Genomic DNA, 24,399 nt, shown 5'->3' with positions numbered 1-24,399 from the left:
ATCTGAAGCTCGACCAGGGTGTAAAATATGATTAAATATAAGGAATATTTAGTTCTTCCACATATTTTGCTTTTGTTTTTTACTATAAAAGTCAATATGCAATCTATAATACTACAATAACTACAAATTATTATTTATATTGTGATATTTAAATGCACAAACCTACTCATGGCAATAAATTAATAGAACAACCAATACAAAGTGTCTTAGTAAGGTGTTGGGCCACTATATGTTTTGTTCTCAAAGTCTCTGGAACTCCACTAGAGGGATGAAACATCATTCTTTCTAAAGATATTCTCTTATTTGATGTTTGGATCGTAGAGGTGGTGAACATGTCAGTCCAAGAACTCCTACATGTGTTCAGCTGGGTTGAGATCTGGTGCATTTTCATCAAACCATTCAGTGATCCCTCTATGGACCCTGGAAGAGAGAACTCCCATCAGGGTAAAGGTGATCACTCAGATTATTTTTTTATTTATTTTTGCTGACCCATCGCTCTGAAGAGACAAGTGGGCCCAAATCATGTCAAAACAAGATTCTCATGATTGTTGGGGTCAAGCACTCAGGATTTTCCTTTAATCTGTCCCTTGTCTGTGTTAGTTGGTACTGTTCTGTCATAAAGCATATTTTCTTACTTTTATATTGCTGTTATGTCATTTTTCAATTTTAGAAGTACTTATAGATGAATAAGAGAATTGTTAAATCAACTGAAATAATCACCATAAAGCTGCCTCCTGTCATGCTTTAAAACATGCAGGTGTTAGTGGTAGTGTTTTTACATGATGCATGTGTCTAAATAAAGCTTTTTCCTGCAAAATATTTTACAGACTCAGCAAGCCATGAATCAAACCGGCCTCAGGGAAAAAAATTACTGTAGCTCCCTGTGAAACCTTGTACATTGTGTACCCTGGTGCACACACAGCAGCATCAGTGCACACAGCGGACTACGTGGAACCTTTATTACATGTTTTTCAGTAGCTTGGAAAACAGTCAACATGCATGCAAACTATAGAACTGAAAATAGGTTTTGACTGAAGATAAGGCTTCAAGATTAGAGGAAAAAAATAAGAACCACCTGTAGAGAGTTTCAGTTTGTATTGTTTAAGATGCAATTAATCAAATTAATAACAACTAGCTGTTGCTTTTGTGCTGACTCCATCCCTCTCTAAATGCCATAGCTCATTTGGTTACACTATAAGGTGAATTTCACACACAAAAATCAAATATGTATTTCAGAGTTATATCTGTTTGTAGTCCCATTGCAAGAATTTCACTATTTTATTGATAGGATTTTTTTGAAGCAGTTAAAAAAATAACATTTCTTTTGCCCTTTGATTTTGTTTATCTAAATAGTTATTCATTATTGTGTTAAATAATTGTGTTTTTTTGCTTTATTTATTTGAGTTTATTGGTAGGAAGAATCTGGGACCACAATGAAATCGCAGTGTAAGGGATAACCTTCTTAAACAGTATTCATTTTTGACAGCTTGTTCAATATTTGTACAATACTTCTGTTTCCCATTCCAACAAAGTTGCATCAGTCTAAACTGTCACTGAAATAGGAAATACTTCTGTTTTTATTTATTTTATTTTTTGCACAAATGTTGCACAAATTTTTATTTTAATGTCCATTTTCTTTCAGTCAAGCTGAGTGATTGCTGTACACTATTTTTGTCTTGAGATGTTTCAGGGATGGGAAATAATCAGTCATTAATAATTCAGACGACTACAACAAAAAAGACCAAACACTGCTGTTGATGTTTTTGGTGACGTCGCCGGAATGACGGTGCGTGATGACGTCAGGGCGTGTGACGCAGTCTCCCAGGCAGCAGCTGAGACCGTTTGGCGAAGATGGCGGACTCGCCGTCGACAGGTCTGGCAGAGGAGAAGGAGAAGGAGAAGGAGGGCAGGGAGAGGGACAAAAAGGCCGCCAACACGGACAAGACTAAGGAGAAAGACGGAGCCACGGAGACGCTGGCTTTCAGCGACAAAAACGGCACCAGTAAAGGCAAGAAACGCAACCTATCAGGTAAGAGCTAGCCGCGCAGCCTCCCGTTTGACAGCGCTTGCTGGCTGCAGAAGTGATTGTTTTTTAATTCACTGACAAAAAGCTGATGTTAGATAACGTTGCTCCACGGTAACACTGCCCGAGTACGCAGTTTAAATTTCAGCCGGCTGAGCCTGTGCAGCTTTGGGCGGTGCTCCGAGTCAGCGCTTGATCCTGGGGATGTACTGTAGCTACCACATTGTCTGCTGTTTGTTTAACACTGAGCTGAGCTAAAATGACGCCATGTGGCTAAATTATGTGACATGCATTCAAATTATAACGTGCAGCAGGACTCCTGACTGTCAGTGAGGTAGCCCAGCTGCATGTAATCGTGCAGAAGTCCAAACAGGCCAGTTTGCTTATCTGTCAAACTGCTGTTTCTTTGCACAGGCGCAGTCACAGGTGCTGCTGAGTAGATTCAGTACATACTGTTTCTGGCCAGAAGTATATGGACACGCATGTCCACTTGTTTGTGGTTTAGAGGTGTGTTCCTGGTTTAGAATGGTACTCTGGTGATTTAGTATTGCACTCTAATAAAGTTGGGGGTTTGTGAGAGACTTTTTCAAAACAATGCCCCCTTTTTAGAGCAGATATTTTTGATTTCATTGCAGGAAAGGTGCATGTGCTACCACTAAACCAGCAATGGCTCTGACATATTGAAGTGTCTCAGTAAGCGTCGTCTGTTCAGCAGCATACACAACCACATGGAAATCTATTATCTTTACTTTCATTTGTACTTTTTTTTCTTAACCTATGCATTCAGCAGGAGCAGAGCTATCCATACCATGTGTCAGGTTTTTTTCTGGCTTAAGATAGGTTGGCATTAACAGTGCAGTCGAGTCAGTAAGTCTGTGTTACCTTGTTTGTTAGAAATCTATACATTCTCCTGTTATTTCTGACCATTTCATGAACGCAAATGTTGATTAGGTTTGATTAAATGCAACCCCAATTAGTAAAACTGGTTAAAAATCTCTATATAATTTTGTTCTCAGTTCTCTTTTCTAAAACCTCCTGCAACTTTATATAGGTTAGGACTCTTCTTGCATGGTAAACACCCACATTTTTCAGACTCTGCTCCCCCAGTTTATAAATCTAAACCCAACCTGTGAAAATAAGGACTGATGACTGAGGAATGATAAAGCTCCTCCAGAGCCAGAAAAAACATTACGCAACTTGTAAAATATTGTGGACTGTTGATTAGATCACACTGATTTCCATGTGAGTACAAATGCTTTAGTTGTGCAATAACTATAACAAAAAGTACACAATGTCAGCGTCAGATAACAAGACCAATGCATACAGATTATGCATAGTTACCTAAATATGCATAGTTGAGGTAACAAAAGGAACATAATGAACAGACAACAGCAACGTACTGCATGGCTTAAAACTACTTTAAACATGTTGAAGCGACTAAGAAAGCTGCACTGCCTATACAACATCCTGAACACAACCTAATCCAGCAGCGTAACACCTCTGGGATGAACTGGACTTCCAACTGTGCACCAGGTTTTATCACTTAACATCAGCATCCAACCTCTCTAATGCTCTTGTGCCAAAATGGGAACAAATCTCTGCAGCCAGGTTCCAAAGTGTTATGGAGAATTGTTGAAGCAGCTGCTTTCTTACCATTTTTTGGCTAATTCTCATCTCATTAAACTCATTGAATATGAATTTAAAATTGCATGGCTGATAAATAAGTAGGGGGTCCACTTTGTTTGAAGTGGAAATGCTCAACCAAGGAGCCACTGGCGATCTCTAAATTATAGCATTTAGTTTGTAATGTCTGACGTTTGCACGTTTTTCTTTTGTCTGTGCTTGTCTGTAGACCTGTCTCTGGTCAGATTTATAACTACCGAGCTCACCAGAGGCTACTTCCTAGAACACAATGAGGCTAAATACACAGAGCGCAGAGAGAGGGTCTACACCTGCCTTCGCATCCCAAAGGAGCTGGAGAAGGTAAACGTTCAAAACATTTCATTTAGAGAAATTTTTGTAATCGTCACACATAATTAAATATATTGTTTCTGCTCCCTGTCTTTCTCTAATTGTCTCTCTTTAGTTGATGACATTTGGCTTCTTCCTCTGCCTGGATGCCTTTCTCTATGTGTTCACCCTGCTGCCCCTCAGGGTGATTCTGGCCCTTTTACGGCTCTTCACGGTGCCATGCTGTGGCCTCAGGTAACTAATTTGGTTACTGATGCATGTTTAAATCATCATTAGCTAATCGCAAGAAATATTTGAATAATAATTTAAAGCTCCTCCTCAATACAAGTTTTATGTAAAACACAAAAATCCTCGTAGATTTGAAACCACACCACTCTGCAACAGTTTTAGCAAAAGTCCCATTTTGTTGTTCATAAAAGGCTATACTTATAGCAGATTTTGTACTAGATTGCATTATTGTACGTTCAAGAATGTTTACTTGAACAGTGAAATTTTGGTGCCAACTTTAAAACTACTTTAAAAACAATGAACAACTTTAAAAACAAGGACTAAAAAAGAGTCAGTGCAGTAAGGTGCTTAATAAACTGAAAAGTAAAGTGATTGATATGAGTAAGGTGCTCAGTGCCTAAATGAGGTAGAATAATTGTTAGTATGAAAACAGATTGTGTTGTATGGTGTACTGGTGTTCCTAGAATCTATCCATCACCTGTGCAGTGTAAGTGATACAAGGAGGATAGTGCTGCAACTAGTAATTATTTCCATCATCAGTTTAGTTATTCTGCCTATTATTTTGTTGAAGTGGTTGATTTTTTATTTTTTTAAAGGTGTTTAAAAAAGCCCCATCACAGTTTTCTACAGCCTGAAATCATGTCCTGGAGTTGCTACCATTACAGAGATATTTATTTTCCTATGTGTGGCTAACAAAAGCACCAAAGTAAGTAAGGTTTTGTACAAAAAATAGTATTTAGTTGCATGTGCAAAGTCACTAGAATTTACAGAAATGTAGTGAATATTTTTCACATGGCTGTTTGAAAACAGTGCAACCTTGTTCTTGTCCACTGGATGGCAGCAGAGCTCTTTCTGACTTGGTTCAGACTAAACCAATCAAAATAACCTGCATTCTGTTCTTCTTTTTCTGCTCATGATTTCCATTTGTGAGCATTTTGTTGATGTGTAATTTGTATGTTTGCTTTAGTGGCTCCCGCCTGCTCCAGCCAGCCCAGGTGTGCGATGTGTTGAAAGGCTTCATTATGGTGCTCTGCTACTCGATGATGAGCTACGTGGATTACTCCATGATGTACCACCTCATCAGGGGCCAGTCTGTCATCAAACTCTACATCATCTACAACATGTTAGAGGTGCATCTAGATGATACTTCCTAGTCTGTTTAACTGATTGAATAATTAACTGATGATACTGCACTGGCAGCCATCCACTCATTCACTACTTTGCCCTCCTTCTTGGGGTGTCAGGTGGCAGACCGCCTTTTCTCATCATTTGGTCAAGACATCCTGGACGCTCTTTACTGGACAGCAACAGAACCCAAGGAGAAGAAGAGGGCGCACATAGGCGTGATTCCTCACTTCTTCATGGCTGTTCTCTACGTCTGTATCCTCAGATGGAAGTTGACCTGTGATTGTTGTTGCCAGTCTGCACAGCTCCACTTGAGGTCACTAAAAAAAGAGTAGCAGAATATAGAGGAAACAACCTTTAAAGCCAGGACAATTAGCTGTTTAAGTACTTATCTGTAGTAATGTCCATAAACAGCAAATCATTTAGTAAATGTTCAAAAGAATTTGATTTAAAACAAGTGCCAGGATAAGCTTAAATTCAAATTCTAAACTACAGTAAAGACAAAAGGAAGGACGATGCCAGAAAGAAACAAAATCAGAACACACAAAAAGGGTCGGGTCATCGATAAGAAATTAAAAATCTGTTACCAAAATCTGTATTTGTACGTATTTAAACATATGCACGTTCATATTTTCATATATACTAGACAAAACTAAATTAACACAGCACATCATATAAAAATAAAATATGGGAAATAGCAGGAACGTTTAATTTTTCAGCAAATGTGAAAAAAGTGTGAAACCTGCCGTCTTAACGCTAGCAGATGGTCCGCATAGTACTCATCAGTTTGTCTGTTTTTTGTCTTAAAAATGGAAGATGTAATCAGTATTTGTAATAAGTGACAAAACAAATCATTTGAAGATGTCAAAGATGAACTTCTGGAAATTTTGATGGAAATTTTGATGGATAATTTTCCCAGTTTTAGATGTTTTATAGACTAAATTATTAATCAGTAATCATATATTGTTTGTTTCGACCTTCCACAGCTTTATTCGAAGTTAGTAGAGCTTATTGATGGGTGTACATTGGAATTAACACACAGCAGAATGTTTTTCCACCGTAGTCCTCCTAGTATAGTTTCCTTAATATGGTTTTATCTAGTTCTTCATGCCATCCTCATCATGGTTCAGGCCACAACTCTCAATGTAGCCTTCAACTCCCACAACAAGTCTCTGCTCACCATAATGATGTCAAACAATGTAAGTATAAAGCACAGACTGACTCACTCAATTAAAATAAATGCAGCAGCACGAGTATAGTCGTAATAATTTGGGTCTTTTTTGTTTTCTAGTTTGTTGAAATCAAAGGAAGTGTGTTCAAGAAGTTTGAAAAGAACAACCTTTTCCAGATGTCAAATAGTGGTAAGTGGTGAAAACTTGAACAAAAATTACAAATTACTCAACATTTAACACCTCGGCCTTTTAACTTGACGATTCCTCGTAAGGTAATTTTCTGGAATCAAGCTCAGCTAACAGTGAGCATAAAGTAGGTTAATCCTGGATTGATTTTTTTGTTTCCCACAGACATAAAAGAGAGGTTCACCAACTACATCCTCCTGCTCATCGTGTGTCTGAGAAACATGGAACAATTTTCATGGAACCCTGGTAACTAATGTCATTACTGTGCAAAGAATGTGGTATTACTGAAAGCAGTGCAGCTAGTAGCTATGTAGTCATCAGTCACAACATTAAAACTACCTTCCTAATATTCTGTAGCTTCTTCCTGTGCTGCGAAAACAGCTCAAATGTTTTGGGGTATGAGCTCCACAAACCTTTTGAAACTTTTGTCCATGGTACCTGAACATATATTATTGCAAGCACTAAGATTTTCAGCAAATTGTGTTACAGTAGTTCTTCTGTGGGCCAGACCACACAGCCTTCACTCACCACACACATCAGTGAGCCTTTGGTGCCCATAACTTCTGCTTTTCAACAGTTTCCTTGAAATTCTCAACACCTCAAGACCTTTGGCAGTGTTTTAACTTAGTCATCTAGCCGTCACAATTTGGCCCTTGTCAAACCCCCTCTGGTCCGTACGTTTGCCCATTTTCCTGCTTCCAAAACATCAACTTCAAGAACGTACTGTTCACTAGCTGCCTTTATTTCCCACCCTTTGACAGGTGCTTTCGTAACTAGATAATCAATGTTATTTACTTCACCTGTCAGTGCTTTTAATGTTGTTGCTGATTGGTGTATGTAGATGTGCATATCACAGTGCTCATAGGTACATCTTAACAAGCTGCTGCAATATTTGCACTACTATCACTTAATAAGCTGTCCTATATTGCACTACGGCCAGGTCATAGGTTGATTTTTATATATTTTATTAATTTGATTGTAATTCAGTCCTTTTTTAAATGTATGGCTCAATACAAAGGTGTGAGAGAAACGTCTTTTGGGTTTCTCTGTATGGATATATAGAGAAATTGACAATAAAAATCTTCTATTCTATAGTGCCATGACAAAGTATTTGCCCCACAACAGAAATCTTCAGTTTTTGCATATTTGTCACACTTAAATGTTTCAGATCATCTAACTAATTTTAATGTAAGACCAAGATAACCTAAGAAAACACAAAATGCAGTTTTTAGATGATGATTTTATTTTTTGAAAGAAAAATGCTCTACAACATCTTGACATATGTGAAAAAGTAATTGCCCTATTAGCTACCACTTTACCAAATGACCAAATTCATTCAACAACACTCACATATGATCACTGCCAGGCTTATTGAGTCTAAACATCACTAAATAGAACCTGTCTGGCATTGTGGAGTAGCTAAAGGGCCTCAAAAAGCAGCACATTCTCTAAAGAGATTCAATAACAGATGAGAAACAAAGTCATTGACATTTAGCAGTCTGGAGGGTTACAAAGTCATTGCTGAGGATCTGGGACTCCGGAGAACCACCATCAGAGACATTATCCACAAATGGAGAAACATGGAACAGTGGTGAACCTTCCCAGGAGTGGACCAATGACCAACATTTCTCCAAGAGCGTCAACATGTAATCCAGGAGTATATATAAATATGAATATTAGTCTGATGATCTGCAACATTTAAGTGTAAGAAATATGCAAAACAATAGAAGATTTCTGTAGGGGGCAAATACTTTTTCATGGCTCTACACAACGTTTGAACTTTTCAATGTACGTTGACATTTGATTTCTCTGCCTCACTTTTTTTTAAACTGATATTGTATTAAATGATTGTGCTCATTACCTTTTTATGTGTTTGTTTTTAGACCACTTCTGGGTGCTGTTTCCTGATGTACTCATGGTGATGGCCTCAGAGATTGCTGTGGATGTTGTCAAGCACGCCTTCATCACCAAATTCAATGACATCAGTGCTGACGTGAGTCATTTATGTGCACTTTTACATTTAGTTTATTTGGATGTACTCAAGTGAATGTTGAATTGTGGCAACAAAGAGAGCAATGCAGTTTGGTGTTTTTAAGCTACTTGTCCACAAACAGCACAAAGCAGTTCAACTAAAATACCAATGTCCTGGTCCACTACTTTTTTTTTTTTTTTTTTTTTAAACAGTATTTTGAATAAATTTCAGATTAAGTGAAATATGTTGTGAGTTGCAACAAATTCTGTGGTTTTAGCCTACGTTTGTTTACATTTTTGCAAGCTATAAATTTAAAATATGCCACAGTAGATTAGTTGATGTACAGACATCTGTCACTAGATTGAGAATCATAGGTGAAATCAAGCTAATATTTAGCTGATTTATTTGCAAAGGATAACTAGTGAAGTGCAGATCACACAGAAAATAAAAATATGTGTATCATGTCTGTGAGTCCTTTAATATTTTCTGCAATACTTAAATGCTGATTAAATACATTAAATATGTGTGGCAAATTCAAATAAGATGTGTGGCTTTCTAAATTCTGGCAGTTTGTTTTTCGCAATTTGAATACTAAAATTGATGCTCAGCTAGATAGGCGCTGCATTACTCTTTTGAAGTTGTTGGGTGGATTTACAGAGTGATACTTACCTTATGACAATGGTTTGATAAGGTGGAGATTAAATACTTAACTGCAGTATCCACAGTTCAACTCCTTACAAGACACTGTGTGTTTTACCAACACTGGTGTCAGAGCAGAGTCAATCATTGGTTCAACAAAGTACTTTTGAAGACTCGCACACTAATCTGACTTGCATGTGGAGAGAAATGCTCAGTTAGAGAGCAATGCTGAGGTAACTGCAAGAAATTTAGATTTGATCTGCTTTATTACAGCAGATATTGGTGCAACAAACATGCCTGGATTGGCTCAGGATAATCCTAGTCCTGTGAACAAAGCGCTTCCAATCCTTTAATATTTTTAAGTCAAATCTGTTGATGATGTCCTTGTTTGACACTGAACTAACTACATCCATTCATAACGGTTGTGAGGTGCAGTTGAAAGGGCAGGAAAAATCTTGTAAGTGTACCTCGAGTTAAGATTATCTTCAACAGTGGACCTTCAAGATTTTCTTCTGTCTCTCTGACTTTCTGTCCTACCCCACTCACCAATCGTTGGGTGTTTTACAAACTGGTGTTTTTTCTACTCACACAAGATACTGTCCACCGTAGTGTCCGAGAGACAAATTTGTCTTGACTGTACCGGTTTCACACTTTCTTCCCTGATGTGTGTCTTCCTCTTTGATTTTCTTCAGGGAGTTGTAACCGTGGTTATGTAACAGACACCAACCCTTCAGGAAGGGATTAACCACTTTATCTCCAAACTGTCAAACCAAATCACACAAACCTCACTCAAGTCTTTAGCGGTCAAACACTTGTGAATCCATTCTAGACTGCATTCAATTCATGTGTGCACATTTTCTGTGTTTTTACACTGTTTTTTTTTATTCCATTTCTTGTCACTGCCCCTACTGTTTATTCACTTGGCTTAAATGCACAACAAGATTTATCACCTACTGTCATTATAACACACACACCAGGGGTCACAGTAACTTTATGTGTGTCATATGACTTGATTTGGCTGACAAATGTTGTGTTACATTGCGTTATTTTCAGGTATACGGGGAATACAGAGCCAGCCTTGCCTTTGACCTTGTCAGCAGTCGACAGAAAAATGTGAGTGCAAGAAGTTCAAATATCTGCTGTCTCCCAAACAAACTGTTCAGCAAATTCTAGGCCAACTTATTAAGTACCAAAACTAATATACACTGCTTTCAGAAAGTATTCATCTCATAAATTCATTTCTCCTTTGATTTGTCTGCAATGAGCCGTCCATAATGACAGCGATGATGCAGTGTTATATGAACTGAAACATCATATTGATGTGAGTATTCAGACGTTTTACTCAGTTAAAACACCTTTGGCAGTGATTACAGCCTCGAGTCTTTTTGAGTGTGACACCTGGATTTGGGGATTTTCTGTTATTGCTGTCTGCAGGTTAGGTTGGATGGGGACTGTTGGCTGGCTGCCATTTTCAGGTCTCTTCAGAGATGTTTGGTTGGGTTCAAGTCAGGGCTGTGGCTTAACCACTGAAGGAAAACATGATGCTGCCCCCACCGTGTTTCACCATTAGGATGTATTGGGCAGGTGATCAGTGGTGCCTGGCTTCCTCCCGGTAGAACACTTACAGTTGAGTTCAAACAGTATAATCTCGTTTTCAGCAGACCAGAGAATCTTGTTTCTTACAGTTTGACAGTCTTTAAATTGCTTTTTTGCTAACTTCAAGCGGGCTCTCATGTGTCACTGCTTTTGTCTAGCAGCTCTGCCTTAAAGCCCACGTCAGGGAAGTGCTGCAGTGATAGTTATCCTGGAAGCTTCTTGCAGCTCCACACTAGATCTATGGAGCTCAGCCAAAGTGACCATCAGTTCTTTTCATGTGATTGCTCATTTTGGCTCAGTGGCCAGCTATAGGAAGATGTATGGAAGCTACAGTGCTCTTATTTATTTAGTAGAAACATCTTAATGATGATCAAGAGAAGTGGAAGCCACCTGTATATAAATTTCAAGTGTCACAACAAATCGTCTGAATGCTCGTGTCAGTGTGATTTCTAAATTTTCCTTGTTAATATGTTTGCAAAAAATTCTGATGAGGGAGAAAACATATTTTTTGTTTTTAATGTTCTAGAATTAAATCTATATTTATACAGTGAATTTTCCAGGAATTAGTTTGTAAAACTGCTTGTTTGGGTGGCAACTCATAAGATATGATAATTGATTTTTTTGTGTCAATGAATTCTAGAGTAAGACCAGTTTTTTTTTACAATGTTTTTGCATGTTGAGTCCTGTTTTCCTGCACTGAGTAATGCGTAAGTTGAGGAATTAGAGCACTGCAGCTTGTTGATGCATTTAGGTAATAATGTGTTTAATGTGTTCTCAGGCTTACACAGACTACAGTGACTCGGTATCCAGAAGAATGGGCTTCATTCCTCTTCCTTTAGCTCTGCTGGTCAGTCATTCCTACAGAAGGAACTGAAATTATGTTCCGATGCTTCATGTATATTTAGTGTAAATCTGATGATGTGTTTGTATTTTTTTTTTTTTTTTTTAGCTGATCAGGGTAGTAACCAGCTCAGTGAAGATCCAGGGTTCGTTGTCCTTTATGTGTGTGCTGCTGTTTTACCTTGGGTAATTATTGAACATTGCATCTGCAGCATTTTTAACTCTATTTCCCAATATTTGTTTCAGCTAAACAGTTTTGTTTTGGCTTTTGTGTGCAAGGATGATCACTCTGAAGGTGCTCAACAGTATCGTCCTGCTGGGAAGATCTTGCGTGTTCGTCAAAGAGGCCAACATGGAAGAAAAGCTCTTCGACCCTCCACCCTCTGTCGTCTCCAGCCGTGCTAACTCCAGAGCTCACCGCACCAAACATGTTCACACTTCAGCGCCGCAAGGTAGCTGCATCGGTGTCTCTCACTGTATCTGTTAACACATTACTTAATGGAATCATGTTTGTATCTTCCTCGCTGATAAACTGTCTCTCCAACAGAGCCCACAGCAGACAAAGCAGGAATATCCCTGACGTCAGAAATTTCCCAGCCCACCAACATGGCTCAGAGCGCTGCCCCCACGCTACCCAAGAGTGACTCAGACACATTCCTGACGACGCCGGACGAGGAGGACGATGACAAAATCATCAACGCTGACACGGGACTGGAAGAAGATGGACTCAAACACAGAACGCCCAAGAAAGACTTGCTGGAGATAGACCGCTTCACTATCTGTGGCAACCGGATAGACTGAATGCCATAGGAACAACCAGTCAGTGCAGTGTCCTGGCAACACAGCATGGTTCAGGGATCAGACACGGGTCGTGGAACATGCTCAGCCCTGACTTATTCTTGTGCACCTGACCCCTCGAATATTTATTTATTTATTACTGACAAAACCAGCCAAGGCATAAAGCTGTTACAACGATCATTGGAGGTTGCTTCAGACATTTCCAGCTGGTCCTGTAGGTGTCCAATGATCCACTGGCACTGGGTCACGGTAACCATGGCAACATGCTTCCTGATGAGGATGACGGGGAAAACAAGATGACAGAAAGAGAGAGAGAGAAACAAAAGTGCATATGTCAAATCATGTGTGATCATAGGAGCATTACAGCTGGACTGTGCAGGTGTGTTCAAAAGCACAATCATATGTACAGCGAAGAGTTTTTAGAGAGAACAAAACTTGTCAATTTTTACATTTTTTTAATTTGAAAAGTCTGATAAATTCTAATGTTTGAAATGTAGTTTTTATGACGAACCTTAGACCTCTTTTCTAAATCAACCACGTTCAGCCGCAGGACAATGACTCACAAAAACGTGAACATCTCAAAGTCGTTCTGTGGACTCAACCACCAACACACATCCAAGTAGATCTTATTTAAACTCAGCTACAGTGATGAGGTCAGGTGCAGTCCAACACATTAAACACGGCAGTAGTGACACTAAAAACGGTTTTGCATGGGTGCATCATCGTCAGTTGACATGTTTGGTGACTTTACCTTTTGGACACAGATAACAGCTCGGAGGTCTTAGCCATTTGTGTTGATATTGTTAGTTTGAAGCACTGAGAAGTCAAAGTGCTTGTATTTATTTTGAGGTGATCTCCCAAGCCAGATAGGGTTGGAAGGTATTTCATTTTCAAGCGGTTTTCTTTTCAGTATTATTAATTTCTCCAGTCAATCATTCAAGCGTGTTATCACGACAGATTATCACGACAACAACACAGGTGTATAGCATTTTATCAAGTTGGCTTTTTAATGTTGGAAACTGTGAACTGACCTTTTATGTGAATTTTTTTTCTGATTCCTTGCTATTCTTAATGTGAGTTGTATGAAAAATCACACAAAAGATGTCACATTGGCAGATAAACTACTTACAGTTGACTGAGTGCTAAAGACGAGCCGCCTCCGAATCCAGCAGGTTTCTTTTTGCAACGGAGCGCTACCTAAGGAAATTAAGATTTGCTTTGTGAAAATTGCAGATGTCATTTGTTGTTGTTGGCTGCTGGCTTTTGATTATTGAAAGAAGGAGGTCTTGCTACAGTAGACACTTGTGTATCAGTTGGTCTTAATTGCTGTGAGAGATGCTGTTCAACCAATTAGAATATGTCTAACTTAGCCCCAGGTTTCTCCTCTCATGTGTTGTCAGTATTTCTTAATCTGGAATTGCTAACCAGAAATAGCATATGGGCTTTATTCAGTTAGGCCAAAGTGAACCAGATTTATTACACAAAATACAATATTTATCTGTACTGTTGCCACTTCATATCATGTTCAGTATTTTCCATACAAAATAATTTAACTAGTCTGATTAAATTTGTTTTGGTTACCTGGAAAGGAATCAGTTTCAGTTTAGGATCAATCTTTCTTTGACACTTTAAAATCTGCTTTCCTGTAGTAACAGACTTTATTATGCAATGAAGAGAACATTTTTATATCCATATTTAATCACATTTCCCAGAAGACAGGAATGTTTACTTAAATAATCTTCTTAAGTTTTCAAAAATCGCCAGGCTATTTAATAATATGCTCAGTTTAACAGTGACTGAAATGTAAGATTCATACATGAGAGGCACAACCAGGGGCCAAGTGCTGCCTAATTATAGGAACACAGTCAGTACAGGGAAATACAAAACTGCAGAGAAGGATGAAGAGAGTGTGTGTGTGTGTGTGTGTGTGTGTGTGTGTGTGTGTGTGTGTGTGTGTGTGTGTGTGTGTGTGTGTGTGTGTGTGTGTGTGTGTGTGTGTGTGTGTGTGTGTGTGTGTGTGTGTGTGTGTGTGTGTGTGTGTGTGTGTGTGTGTGTGTGTGTGTGTCTGTGTCTGTGTCTGTGTCTGTGCGTGTGCGTGTGCATGTGTGTGTATGGGAGGTTACATGCAGCGTATGGATGGATCTCACTACCTAAAGACACTATATGTATAAATCAGATATTTTGTTGTTTTTTATTTTTCATGTACAACCCATCTGTGTAATGCATCTCCTTACATGGTAGAAGGAGAATTAAAAAGAAAGACTTTGTTTTGTAATGCTTGCTGGTGTGATTTGAATGCCTGTGTGTGAAAGTGCAGGAACAGTGGCGGGTGTTTCAGTGAAAGGAGTCACTGGTGTCTCTGTTAACTGGGAAAACACTGCAGCCCACTGTTCCCTCTGAACGGACATTTGGATGGGGGTGTCTGTCATCGCACGCATTCACACACAAGAGGGGGGCTTTTTTTTCTGGAGGTTCAACTCTGATAAATTATCTGGTTCTAGATCCATGTGAATGAAAGAAAGCACTGACAAATCAGACTTCAACTTCAGACTGTTACTTTCTAACTAAACTTTCCCCTATTTGAACGTGAAGCTTCTGTGTTTGCCAAAATTTCACTGGGCTCCAGTGTCAGGCTGATTTACCTCAGATGTTCGAGTCAGCTGCTCAGGGACCAGACCAGAGTCCAAAGTTGAGTAAATTCCCAAATTATTAGCAAAATATGCTTTTAAGTGTCAAAAACAGTCATCATGTAGGAAAATGATCCCAGTCAGTGTTATGTTATTGAATTATCATTGTGAGGGGCGTTGCACTAATGTAGCTGGTTAAGGTGGGCCACATATGAAATATCAGTGTTGTTAGTACTCTAACAGTGCATTATATTTTGTGAACTGATAGTACTTGGATATATATATAAATTGCAAAAAGTACAAGCTCATACCACTCCAAATAACTTGGCTAGATGATTTGTGATCTTTTGTGGTCACAGATGTACACACCGATCAGGCATAACATTTTTACCACCTGTCTAATGTAGTGTTGGTCCACCTTTTGCTGCTAAACCAGCCCTGACCCCTGGAGGCATGGACTGCACTAGAACCCTGAAGGTGTGCTGTGGCATCTGGCACCAAGTTGTTAGCAGCAGATCCTGTCCTGGAAGTTGCGAGGTGGGGCCTCCATGGTTCAGACTTGTTTGTCCAGCACATCCCACAGATGCTCCATTGGATTGAGATCTGGGGAATTTAGAGGCCAAGTCAACACCTCAAACTGGTTGTGCTCCTCAAACCATTCCTGAACCATTTTTGCTTTGTGGCATAGCGCATTATTCTGCTGAAAGAGGCCACAGCCATCAGGGAGTACAGTTTCCATGGAAGGCTGTACATAGTCTGCAACAATGCTTAGGTACGTGATAAAAAGAAAGTAACATCCACATGGATGGCAGGACCCAAGGTTTCCCAGCAGAACATTGCCCAAAGCATCACGCTGCCTCCACCAGCTCGTCTTGTTTCCGGAGTTCTAGATCAGTTCTGATGCTCACATGCCCAACTTGATAAGGTTTCACTGAATGTCACTGTGGATTCAGCAGAAACATTAAAACACCTCCAGAGGTCCTCTTTGCTGCCCACAGCTGCTGTGTGCCACAGTGTTTCCTCTGATTTTAACAAACACCTGCAACATCGCAGCAGCAGCAGAATCCATCGGTGCCTCTTTACGCGCATTTACGCACGTGGTGCAGCAGCGGTCACTTGATTGGGATCAGACGATAAATAATATTCTGTGGACTTGTACGCACCATGTCAGCTGTTCTACACAGACTGAAGGTTTATAGGGTGGAATTATTTGTATTAAAGCTTCACTGGATGAATCTTGAGCTCCATCAGAGCGTCAGGACAATTTTATGAAGATAAATCGTCGTTACGCACAAAATGTGATTTGACTGTTTTGGATGTGTGATTAGACTGGAGTTACAAGGTGAACTTTGTGTAAACTCCTGCGTATACATGGAAAAAGTCAAGTTTAGAAACAAATAAGTTGGCATAATGGAACATTTATTGAAATTCATATCAAAATTCCTCACGCCCAGGCGTGTGCGTGCATTATCTAAAACCATGGAAACGCTCCGAACGCATACAAAAGGCCTGCAGACCTTCGATCGGCCCCTTTTTGCACTTGGACTTTGTCTGACCTTTTGCAAACTGACCTGATCGCTAGAAAGCTGTCAAAGCCGGAAAGCATCTGGAAACCAACCTTCCTGAAGACAAACGTCAGCGGATCATCGAGAGAAGAAGACAAAGAAGAAGAACCTGTCGGAGAAAGCACCAGTTTTAACAGAAGCACCTGCAGTTTGCATTCAGGTAAGAAAATTCAGTTCATGCTTTTCCTGCGTCTCACTCATCCTGATCTCTGTGGACACTTTGAAAGCGGTTTCAATCCAAAAATTTGAATAATTTTTTGAATTTAAAGTCTGTTAAGAGACAGAATTTGGAGGGCCTGTTTGTAAAACACAGTTTGGGAGATGCTGATGTTTTCTTGGTGTGAAATTGCTATTTGTGAGTTATACTAAAAAAAAAAAAAAAACAAACCCGAGATATGTTAACAAGGTAAAGTGATTTGATGAAAATGTTATTTTTTGTTTTACACTGCTGTTCAAATATTTGGGCTCATCCACACAATTTCATGTTCTCCATGAAACCTCCCACTTTTATCCATGTGCTAACATAACTGCACAAGGGTTTTCTAATCATCAATGAGCCTTTCAACACCATTAGCTAACACAATGTAGCATTAGAACACAGGAGTGATGGTTGCTGGAAATGTTCCTCTGTACCTCTATGGAGATATTCCATTAAAAATCAGCTGTTTCCAGCTACAATAGTCATTTACCACATTAACAATGTCTACACTGTATTTAGGATTCATTCAATGTTGTTGACCTTTCTTTCAAAAATAAGGACATTTCTAAGTGACCCCAAACTTTTGAACAGTAGTGTACACTTTTGTTCACGTTTGACATAGAAAGTTTTGGGAAAATGACAACTGGACTATTTTTCATAAAATGTTGAGAATCTGCTCTGTTCTGAGACCAGTAGTATGATTCATTTACATGGGAACTGTTAGAAAACAGGCAAAAGCTCTGAATGCTGTCCACATCAAAGATCTGTATTTTATACAGAATTATTTGTGTTTTTAGATCATTTTAATGTATTTTAAGGTTTAAAACATTAAATAATTTCTGTATATTTTAGGGTTAGAAGTTTTTGACAAAGATGGCGACTGGGCCATTTTACATAAAATAACTGAGATGTGCATTTTTGATTACCATGGAGATGATGGAAGTCAGCGTGGGGGAACGTCATGACGTCAGAACGTGCAGGTGTAAACAGAGCAGCTGAGTTGATCTGATGGAAGATGTGGGAGCTTCAGGTCCTTTTCAGTTCAGAGCTGATTATGTTTGTGAACTGATGCTCAGATGTTGCTTCAAACACTCCGTCACATTTGTGTTGTTGTGAACTGACCTGAAGTCAGTGTCTGACTGTGAGCGGACAAACAACTGTTGTGTTGAATCTGTCGTTTGCCATCATTTAGGAGCCTTAATGTTCACATGTTGTTAGTTGATCACTCTGAAATGTGTTTTCACTCCGAGTCAAGCTATTAATCTGTTTTCTTATCGAACTGTGAAAGTGATTGAATGATTTCCATTTTCTAACCTGGAGAGAAGCTCCCACGTTTGTGTGATTATTTTGGAGAAATTCCGTTGTTGGTTCAGCATGACTTGGTTAAGGTCCCCGAGGTTCAGAGTAATGTGTAACTATGCATGCGGCTTTGTGCGCTGCAGCTGGTTGGCTGGATGAGTGTTTTCTAGCAGTGATGGAGGCTGTGGCTTCTTGTAAACACACGTAGTATCATGAAAGGTGAAGAAATCAGTGAAGGTTCTCACACCCTCTTTTCAAACGGTCACATTTAAAGTTCATTATAATACGATGTGGCTATTTGGTTTGATGGTGGAGACACCAGTGAAATGATTTTATTAACATGTTTCTGTGGAGATGCATCACTGCTGCATGGGACTGGATCTGAATCTGTTCTGTGTATTTATTATTTACTGGTTGAAGTGGAATCACTGTGAGAAATTAGGGGTTTGAACAGTTGGATGTTTTTTTTTAAATGTACTGTTATTATACTATAAGAAGTCAGCATGTTTAAATGTAATTGCATAAACTGGCACAATGATGGGAAATGATAAAAACTTTACATAACTGGTAAATAATGTCCACATCAAAAATCTGTATTTTTATGAATGGTAATTTGTTCTTTGACAACATTTGACCATAAAAATCACACTATTTCCACTGTATTTATGTCTGTAAAATCTGTAAAATGCTAATATAAATTAGCATTTTACAGTTTACAGTATACAGTTTCCTTATTTTGAAAAAAAACATGCTTATAGTAAGGTCTGACAAATGGTAATCATTTCTAAATTGTAATTCTGTGTTTAAAGAAGTGTCCTGGATACAATATGAAGATGTAGTAAAACAGGCAGAACGCTGGTTTGTGATGCTGCAGAGCTCTGAGTGTGTTTTTAGTCTCTGCTGACTAAAGACACACAAAGTGAGGATTGAAGTTGTGCAGTTTTCATTGTGGAGCGATCTTTGTACAGAAATGTGAAGAAACAGCCTGAAACCCTGAAAGTGTAAAAAGGAACTTTGCTGCCTGGAATAGATCCAGGGACTGATGGTGTCCTGTAATGTGCAGCATGATGTTCTCCTCTGATGCTGCTCACTTACATCCTCTGTTCTATCAGTGTTGAGGAGCAGAAATATATGAAGCTGTGCTCTAAGCACTGAGGAAAACAATCAGTGTCCATCTTTGACACGACAGCAGCAGCAGCAGCAGCAGCGTCTTGAGCAGCTTCACCACTGTGTTCACTTGGATCCAGTTTAGTTTGATGGGATCATGTGAGGAGCAGAAAGTCTCTGAGGTCAAACAGCAGCAGTTTGAAAATGTTGCTTTGTTTCTGTTTTCAGAGGGCTTGGAACCTCCACTGAAGCCCCAAACCACTGATCCAGGGAGACTCCTCCAACTGGTCTACACACACACACACACACACACACACACACACACACACACACACACACACACACACACACACACACACACACACACACACACACACCACCACGTTTACCCACCGTTCTCCCCTCCTCTCTCCCTCTTCCTCCTCCCCTTCCACCAAGGAAGGACTCACACTGGGAGGGTGGGAGGGAGGCTTTCACGTGACAAGGTAAGTTCTATGTTTCAGTTTTATAATCACAATACACGAAGTTTTTAAATCTCCAATAGGAGGTTACAAATTTCCTGACATTTTCCTGTTGTTTTTTTCAGCCCCAAGTCCCAGCTCCAGCAGATACATGAAGATGAGGAACCAAGCCCACCAGAGACGAGCCCAGAGATGACGGCAGGACAACTGGTACTTTACATGTACTTCAGAGAGAATCACCCTGCAGATACTGCATGTTTACACAGGGATTCAGTATACTGCATATCACTGACTGAGAAAATGTAGTTCTGTCAGAGTTGATGGAAAACGTTTGAAAGTGGAGCTTACTGTAACCAGCTTCTAATGTTTTGTTGTTGTTGAAAGTTCTTTGCTATCAGGAGATATAAATTTATTGTGATTTTCTGAAACCAAAATTGAGCTGTTCTGCACATTTGATGGCAAATTCCACAGTTAACAAGCTTCAGTTCGGGAATCTTTGGCATCATGCTCATGTAATTTTAACAAAGATCCCAGGTGAATGTTTTGCTGACATCATGTTCAGCTGAATGTTGGAAATAACTTCCACTGTAACATTAAATAGTTATTTATGTAGTATGTGCTTCATGTTCTGATAATTGTTATTAGCGTTTTTAAAAAGAAAATATCTGAACATCAGAAATACGCTCTATATTGACTGACAGCAGTGGAGATATATTTTTTTCTGTTTACACTGACAAATAACAAGGGGAAGCATTAGAAACATACATTCCTTGGTCAATGTAGTTGCAGGTTAATGAATGAACTCATGCTGTCAGGTAATTGATGTATTTATTACAATTGATTCAGATGTCAGGGTAAAGATGAAGAAGTTTTAAATTTGGAGTCGATGAGGCGAAACATTCATTCTTTCAAGAAAACAGCTAATGTTTCCTCAAGTTGCATTTAGAAACAAAATCTACTTGGTGTGTCAGCCAGCTTGTTCTTATCTCCAGTCATTCTTCAGACCAGCCAGACCTTCAGCTTCTCTGTCTCCCAAGACCTTCAGCCAGGATCCATGCTCTCCTCCCACCTGCCTGCTGTCCATCACCAGTCCAAGCTTCCACCTTCACAACCTCAGACTCACAGCAGCATCAGGAAACTCCACCTCCACCACATTCCCTCCTCCTAGAAACTCATTCATCACAATAAATCTATAACCTTTTCTTTAGTGTCAGTGTTCAGCTTTCGGGTTTATACACTCTATAAGAAGTAGTTTATTCAGTTGTGGCCATCACTCTTTATGTGAGAGGTAGACGCTGACTAAAGTGTTGTAAGATAAAACACGGAAACGAAACAGTTTCATATCATCTGCTTTTTGTCATTGCTGTTTAGAAAATACACAGCAGTTACACAACTTGTTGCGAGTCCTCTCATATGAGAGAAAATGAAATGACCTGCAGTTCACTGGGGATTCATTAATAAATGAGAGGTAGAAATCCTGAAGACAGATGTCATTAATGATTCTCGTATCGTAATATTCTGGTTGACACATCCTCTTATCAGTTTAAGTTCTCCTGGGCTACAGAGGTGATGAGCAGTGTGAGAATAATATGCTTCTTTCCGCTGTAGGAACTCAGGGCAGGCAATAGGTGTCACAAATGTTTGCAGCAACAGTCTGCTGATAGTTCCTGTTCATTTAGCTCTGTCACTTCACAGCTGGAAAGTTCTAGCTCGGAGTCTCTGGGTTCTGTCTACATGTTCTCCCTGTTGTCCGAGTCTCAGTTTCCTCCCACAGCTCAAACACATGAGTCAGGATAATATGTGATTGTAAAATGGTTTTGAGTATGCAGTCTTCCACTACAAATAACCTGTTAGTTATTAAAATTTAATATTTTAATAATTCTATTTTATAATAATAATAATAATGGATTAGATTTATATAGCGCTTTTCAAGGCACTCAGAGCGCTTCACAATGGATCCATTATTCATTCATTCACACACTCTGGTGGTGGTAAACTACATTTGTAACCACAGCTGCCCTGGGGCAGACTGACGGAAGCGTGGCTGACAATCTGCACCTACGGCCTCCGACCACCACCAGCATTCACACGCATTCTTAAAAAATTAAAAGCTGTATCTCCAGCTAGAATAGTCATTTACCACATTAACAATGTCTAGACTGTACTTCTGATTCATTTAATGTTATCTTCATTTAAAAAAAAGGTTTTCTTTCAAAAACATGAAAATATCTAAGTGACCCCAAACTTTTGAACAGTAGTGTATGTGTGAAAAACAATAAAACTGAACACACACGCCAGCTGTTGTGGAGTGTGTGCTGTGTTGACTATGATTAGTCTGTAAATATTGTAAAATCATATGTCCAGGGAAACATTTTTCATAACTATCAGGAGCAGAACTCAGATATTTTAACTTGGTGTCAGTGAGGTTGTGAAAAGAATGAAATGCAACACAATGAATTCCAAATGACATTATGATGTCTTGAGAGGTCTCATTTTATAGTAAGTCTCTGATGGATTATGGTCATTTTACCATCAGCACTGAGAGACTCAAGAACACCCTGGAAACCAAAATTAGCTTGAAGGAGAAAAGCACTTGCTCTCAATTGAAGATCCTCATCCACATTGTGTCAAACCATACTCAGAACTCTGACCAAAAAATGTCATCTTGGTGGAGCTTAGGTGCCCCTGGTGCATCAGGTAGGATCGGCTTTAGATAGATAAAGTGAATGTATCTGCTCTGGCAGCAGAATGGATAAAGCTGTGAATCTAACTGTAAAACTGTTCCTTAAATGCAGAACAGGACAGATGAGCTCTGTGTCACATTCTGTCCAAGTTTTCAGTACAACAAACGATAAATAAATAAACAAAAATCTTGATACAGACCTTATCCGTGTTTGTTATTTGAGGCCAGGGTTGGTTTTAACAGTGATCAGATCTCAGATCTCTTTTCAAATCTGTTTTCCTCAATAAGTGCATTCAGTCAAAGTCTGGGAGGTCATGGGTGTATTTCTAGTTGATGTTCATGAACCATCTGACTCCTGACAGAGTTTTCTTTAGTCTCTTTCCTGGATCTCTGCTTCCTCGATGTCTGCTTCCTACTTTCCTTCCCTCTGCGGAGGACAGACTCTACTGACTTTTTTTTTTTTTTACTAGATTTTTGTTACTTTAATTACTTTTACTTTGTTTCATCAGCTGTTGAGTTACTTTTACTTCCCTCATTAGTCGTTAAGTTAGTTTTACTTCATTACTTACTTTATTTTGTTGTTACATTTGTTTTACTTTATTAGTTTTACTTTGTTTTACTTTTTACATTACTTTTATTTAGTTACATTAGATGATATGTTATACTTTCCTAGTTTATTTTACTTGTTACATTAGTTTTACCTCATTACTTTGACTGTATTTTGTGGTTGTATTAGTTTTACTCAAAGACTGTGCAGTCTATGGTTTTACTTCATAAGCTTTACTTTGTTGTTTTACTCCCTACATTTTATTTCATTAGTTTTACTTCATTACTTTTAATTAGTTTTTTATTTTCATAGGTTTTATTTCATTAGTTCTATTTTTTTATTTGTTTCATTAGTTTTACTTTATTTTACTTGTTTCATTAGTTTTACTTTATTTTACTTGTTTCGTTAGTTTTACTTCAATAGTTTTGCTTTGTTACATGTTGCAGACAAACTGTTTCCCTGATTAGTTGTTATTGTTTACATTTTGCAAATCAGTAGTTTGCTTCATTAAACTGCAAAACAATGCCTCAGAATAGGTTCATTACTGGCTACAAGTCAACTTGGCCTGTAGCCAGGAGATCCATGGAAAGATTAGCTGTTCTCATGTGAAAAACTAAAATTACTATTTAATTAAAGAACTGAGTGAACCTGACCAGGTTGAAGCAGAAAAGGTAACAGTTACCTAAAAATAAAAGGTAGGTAGTAGAAATAGACAACCATAGCATACCATAGCTGGCTGTAACATTTAACAGATATATAAATTGAAAGTAATTAATAAACATTAAACTATAGAACTTAATCAATGGATAAATAGCTCTAAGCAAAACAGTTACAATTTAATAGGATGCCAGTGTCCACTTTTGTATAATAATTAAGTATTAAAAAAGATTTAAAATGAGTCAAATGAACACATCTGAGTCCATAAGATTTTTTATTTTTTGCAAATTATATATATGTGAATAATATCATCAGTTTATATAATATAATGCACTCTTAGAATATGTAAACAATAATCGTGCACAGGGGCAGATCTACTGGGGTGGCATAGGGTGGCAATAAAATTTAAAAAAATAAAAAAAAAATAAAAAAAAAAAAAATATATATATATATATATATATATATATATATATATACATATATATATATATATATATATATATATATATATATATATATATATATATATATATATATATATTCACTCTGCCAAGGAGGCGGAGCCTTGGCAGAGTATATCCCACTATATTATGCATACACTATACACTATATTATGTATCCATACAAAGACAGCAGAAACAGCTCAGGTGTAAACAAGGACAAGAAGTGCCACAGTAGGCACCGAGTTAGAGCCACTCTTATTA

At 38.5% G+C, this 24,399-nt stretch overlaps 1 protein-coding gene across 1 annotated transcript; it reads left to right on the top strand.

The window, feature by feature from the left end:
• Positions 1 to 1,818: 1,818 nt before the first annotated feature.
• tapt1b (transmembrane anterior posterior transformation 1b) lies at positions 1,819 to 14,825 on the top strand. The gene is made up of 14 exons (XM_023296608.3): positions 1,819 to 2,029; positions 3,876 to 4,006; positions 4,110 to 4,228; positions 5,190 to 5,352; positions 5,467 to 5,602; positions 6,449 to 6,546; positions 6,639 to 6,708; positions 6,871 to 6,951; positions 8,589 to 8,698; positions 10,370 to 10,429; positions 11,691 to 11,759; positions 11,862 to 11,938; positions 12,032 to 12,204; positions 12,300 to 14,825. The coding sequence occupies exons 1-14, from the start codon at positions 1,852 to 1,854 to the stop codon at positions 12,551 to 12,553; spliced, it is 1,719 nt and encodes a 572-aa protein (XP_023152376.2). The 5' UTR covers positions 1,819 to 1,851; the 3' UTR covers positions 12,554 to 14,825.
• Positions 14,826 to 24,399: the final 9,574 nt, after the last annotated feature.

Source organism: Amphiprion ocellaris, chromosome 4 (assembly GCF_022539595.1).
Source record: "Amphiprion ocellaris isolate individual 3 ecotype Okinawa chromosome 4, ASM2253959v1, whole genome shotgun sequence".
Lineage (NCBI taxonomy): Eukaryota > Metazoa > Chordata > Actinopteri > Pomacentridae > Amphiprion > Amphiprion ocellaris.
The sequence above is the reverse complement of the archived record's forward strand: the minus strand, read 5'-3'. Positions and strand labels throughout refer to the sequence as shown.

What these genes read in the sequence shown, in the direction of transcription:
- tapt1b (XM_023296608.3), top strand. Translation starts at nt 1,852, where the DNA reads ATGGCGGACTCGCCGTCGACAGGTCTGGCAGAGGAGAAGGAGAAGGAG. An exon ending in TCAATGACATCAGTGCTGAC is followed by an intron (nt 8,699 to 10,369) that starts GTGAGTCATTTA and finishes CGTTATTTTCAG; the next exon opens with GTATACGGGGAATACAGAGC. An exon ending in TCACACTTCAGCGCCGCAAG is followed by an intron (nt 12,205 to 12,299) that starts GTAGCTGCATCG and finishes TCTCTCCAACAG; the next exon opens with AGCCCACAGCAGACAAAGCA.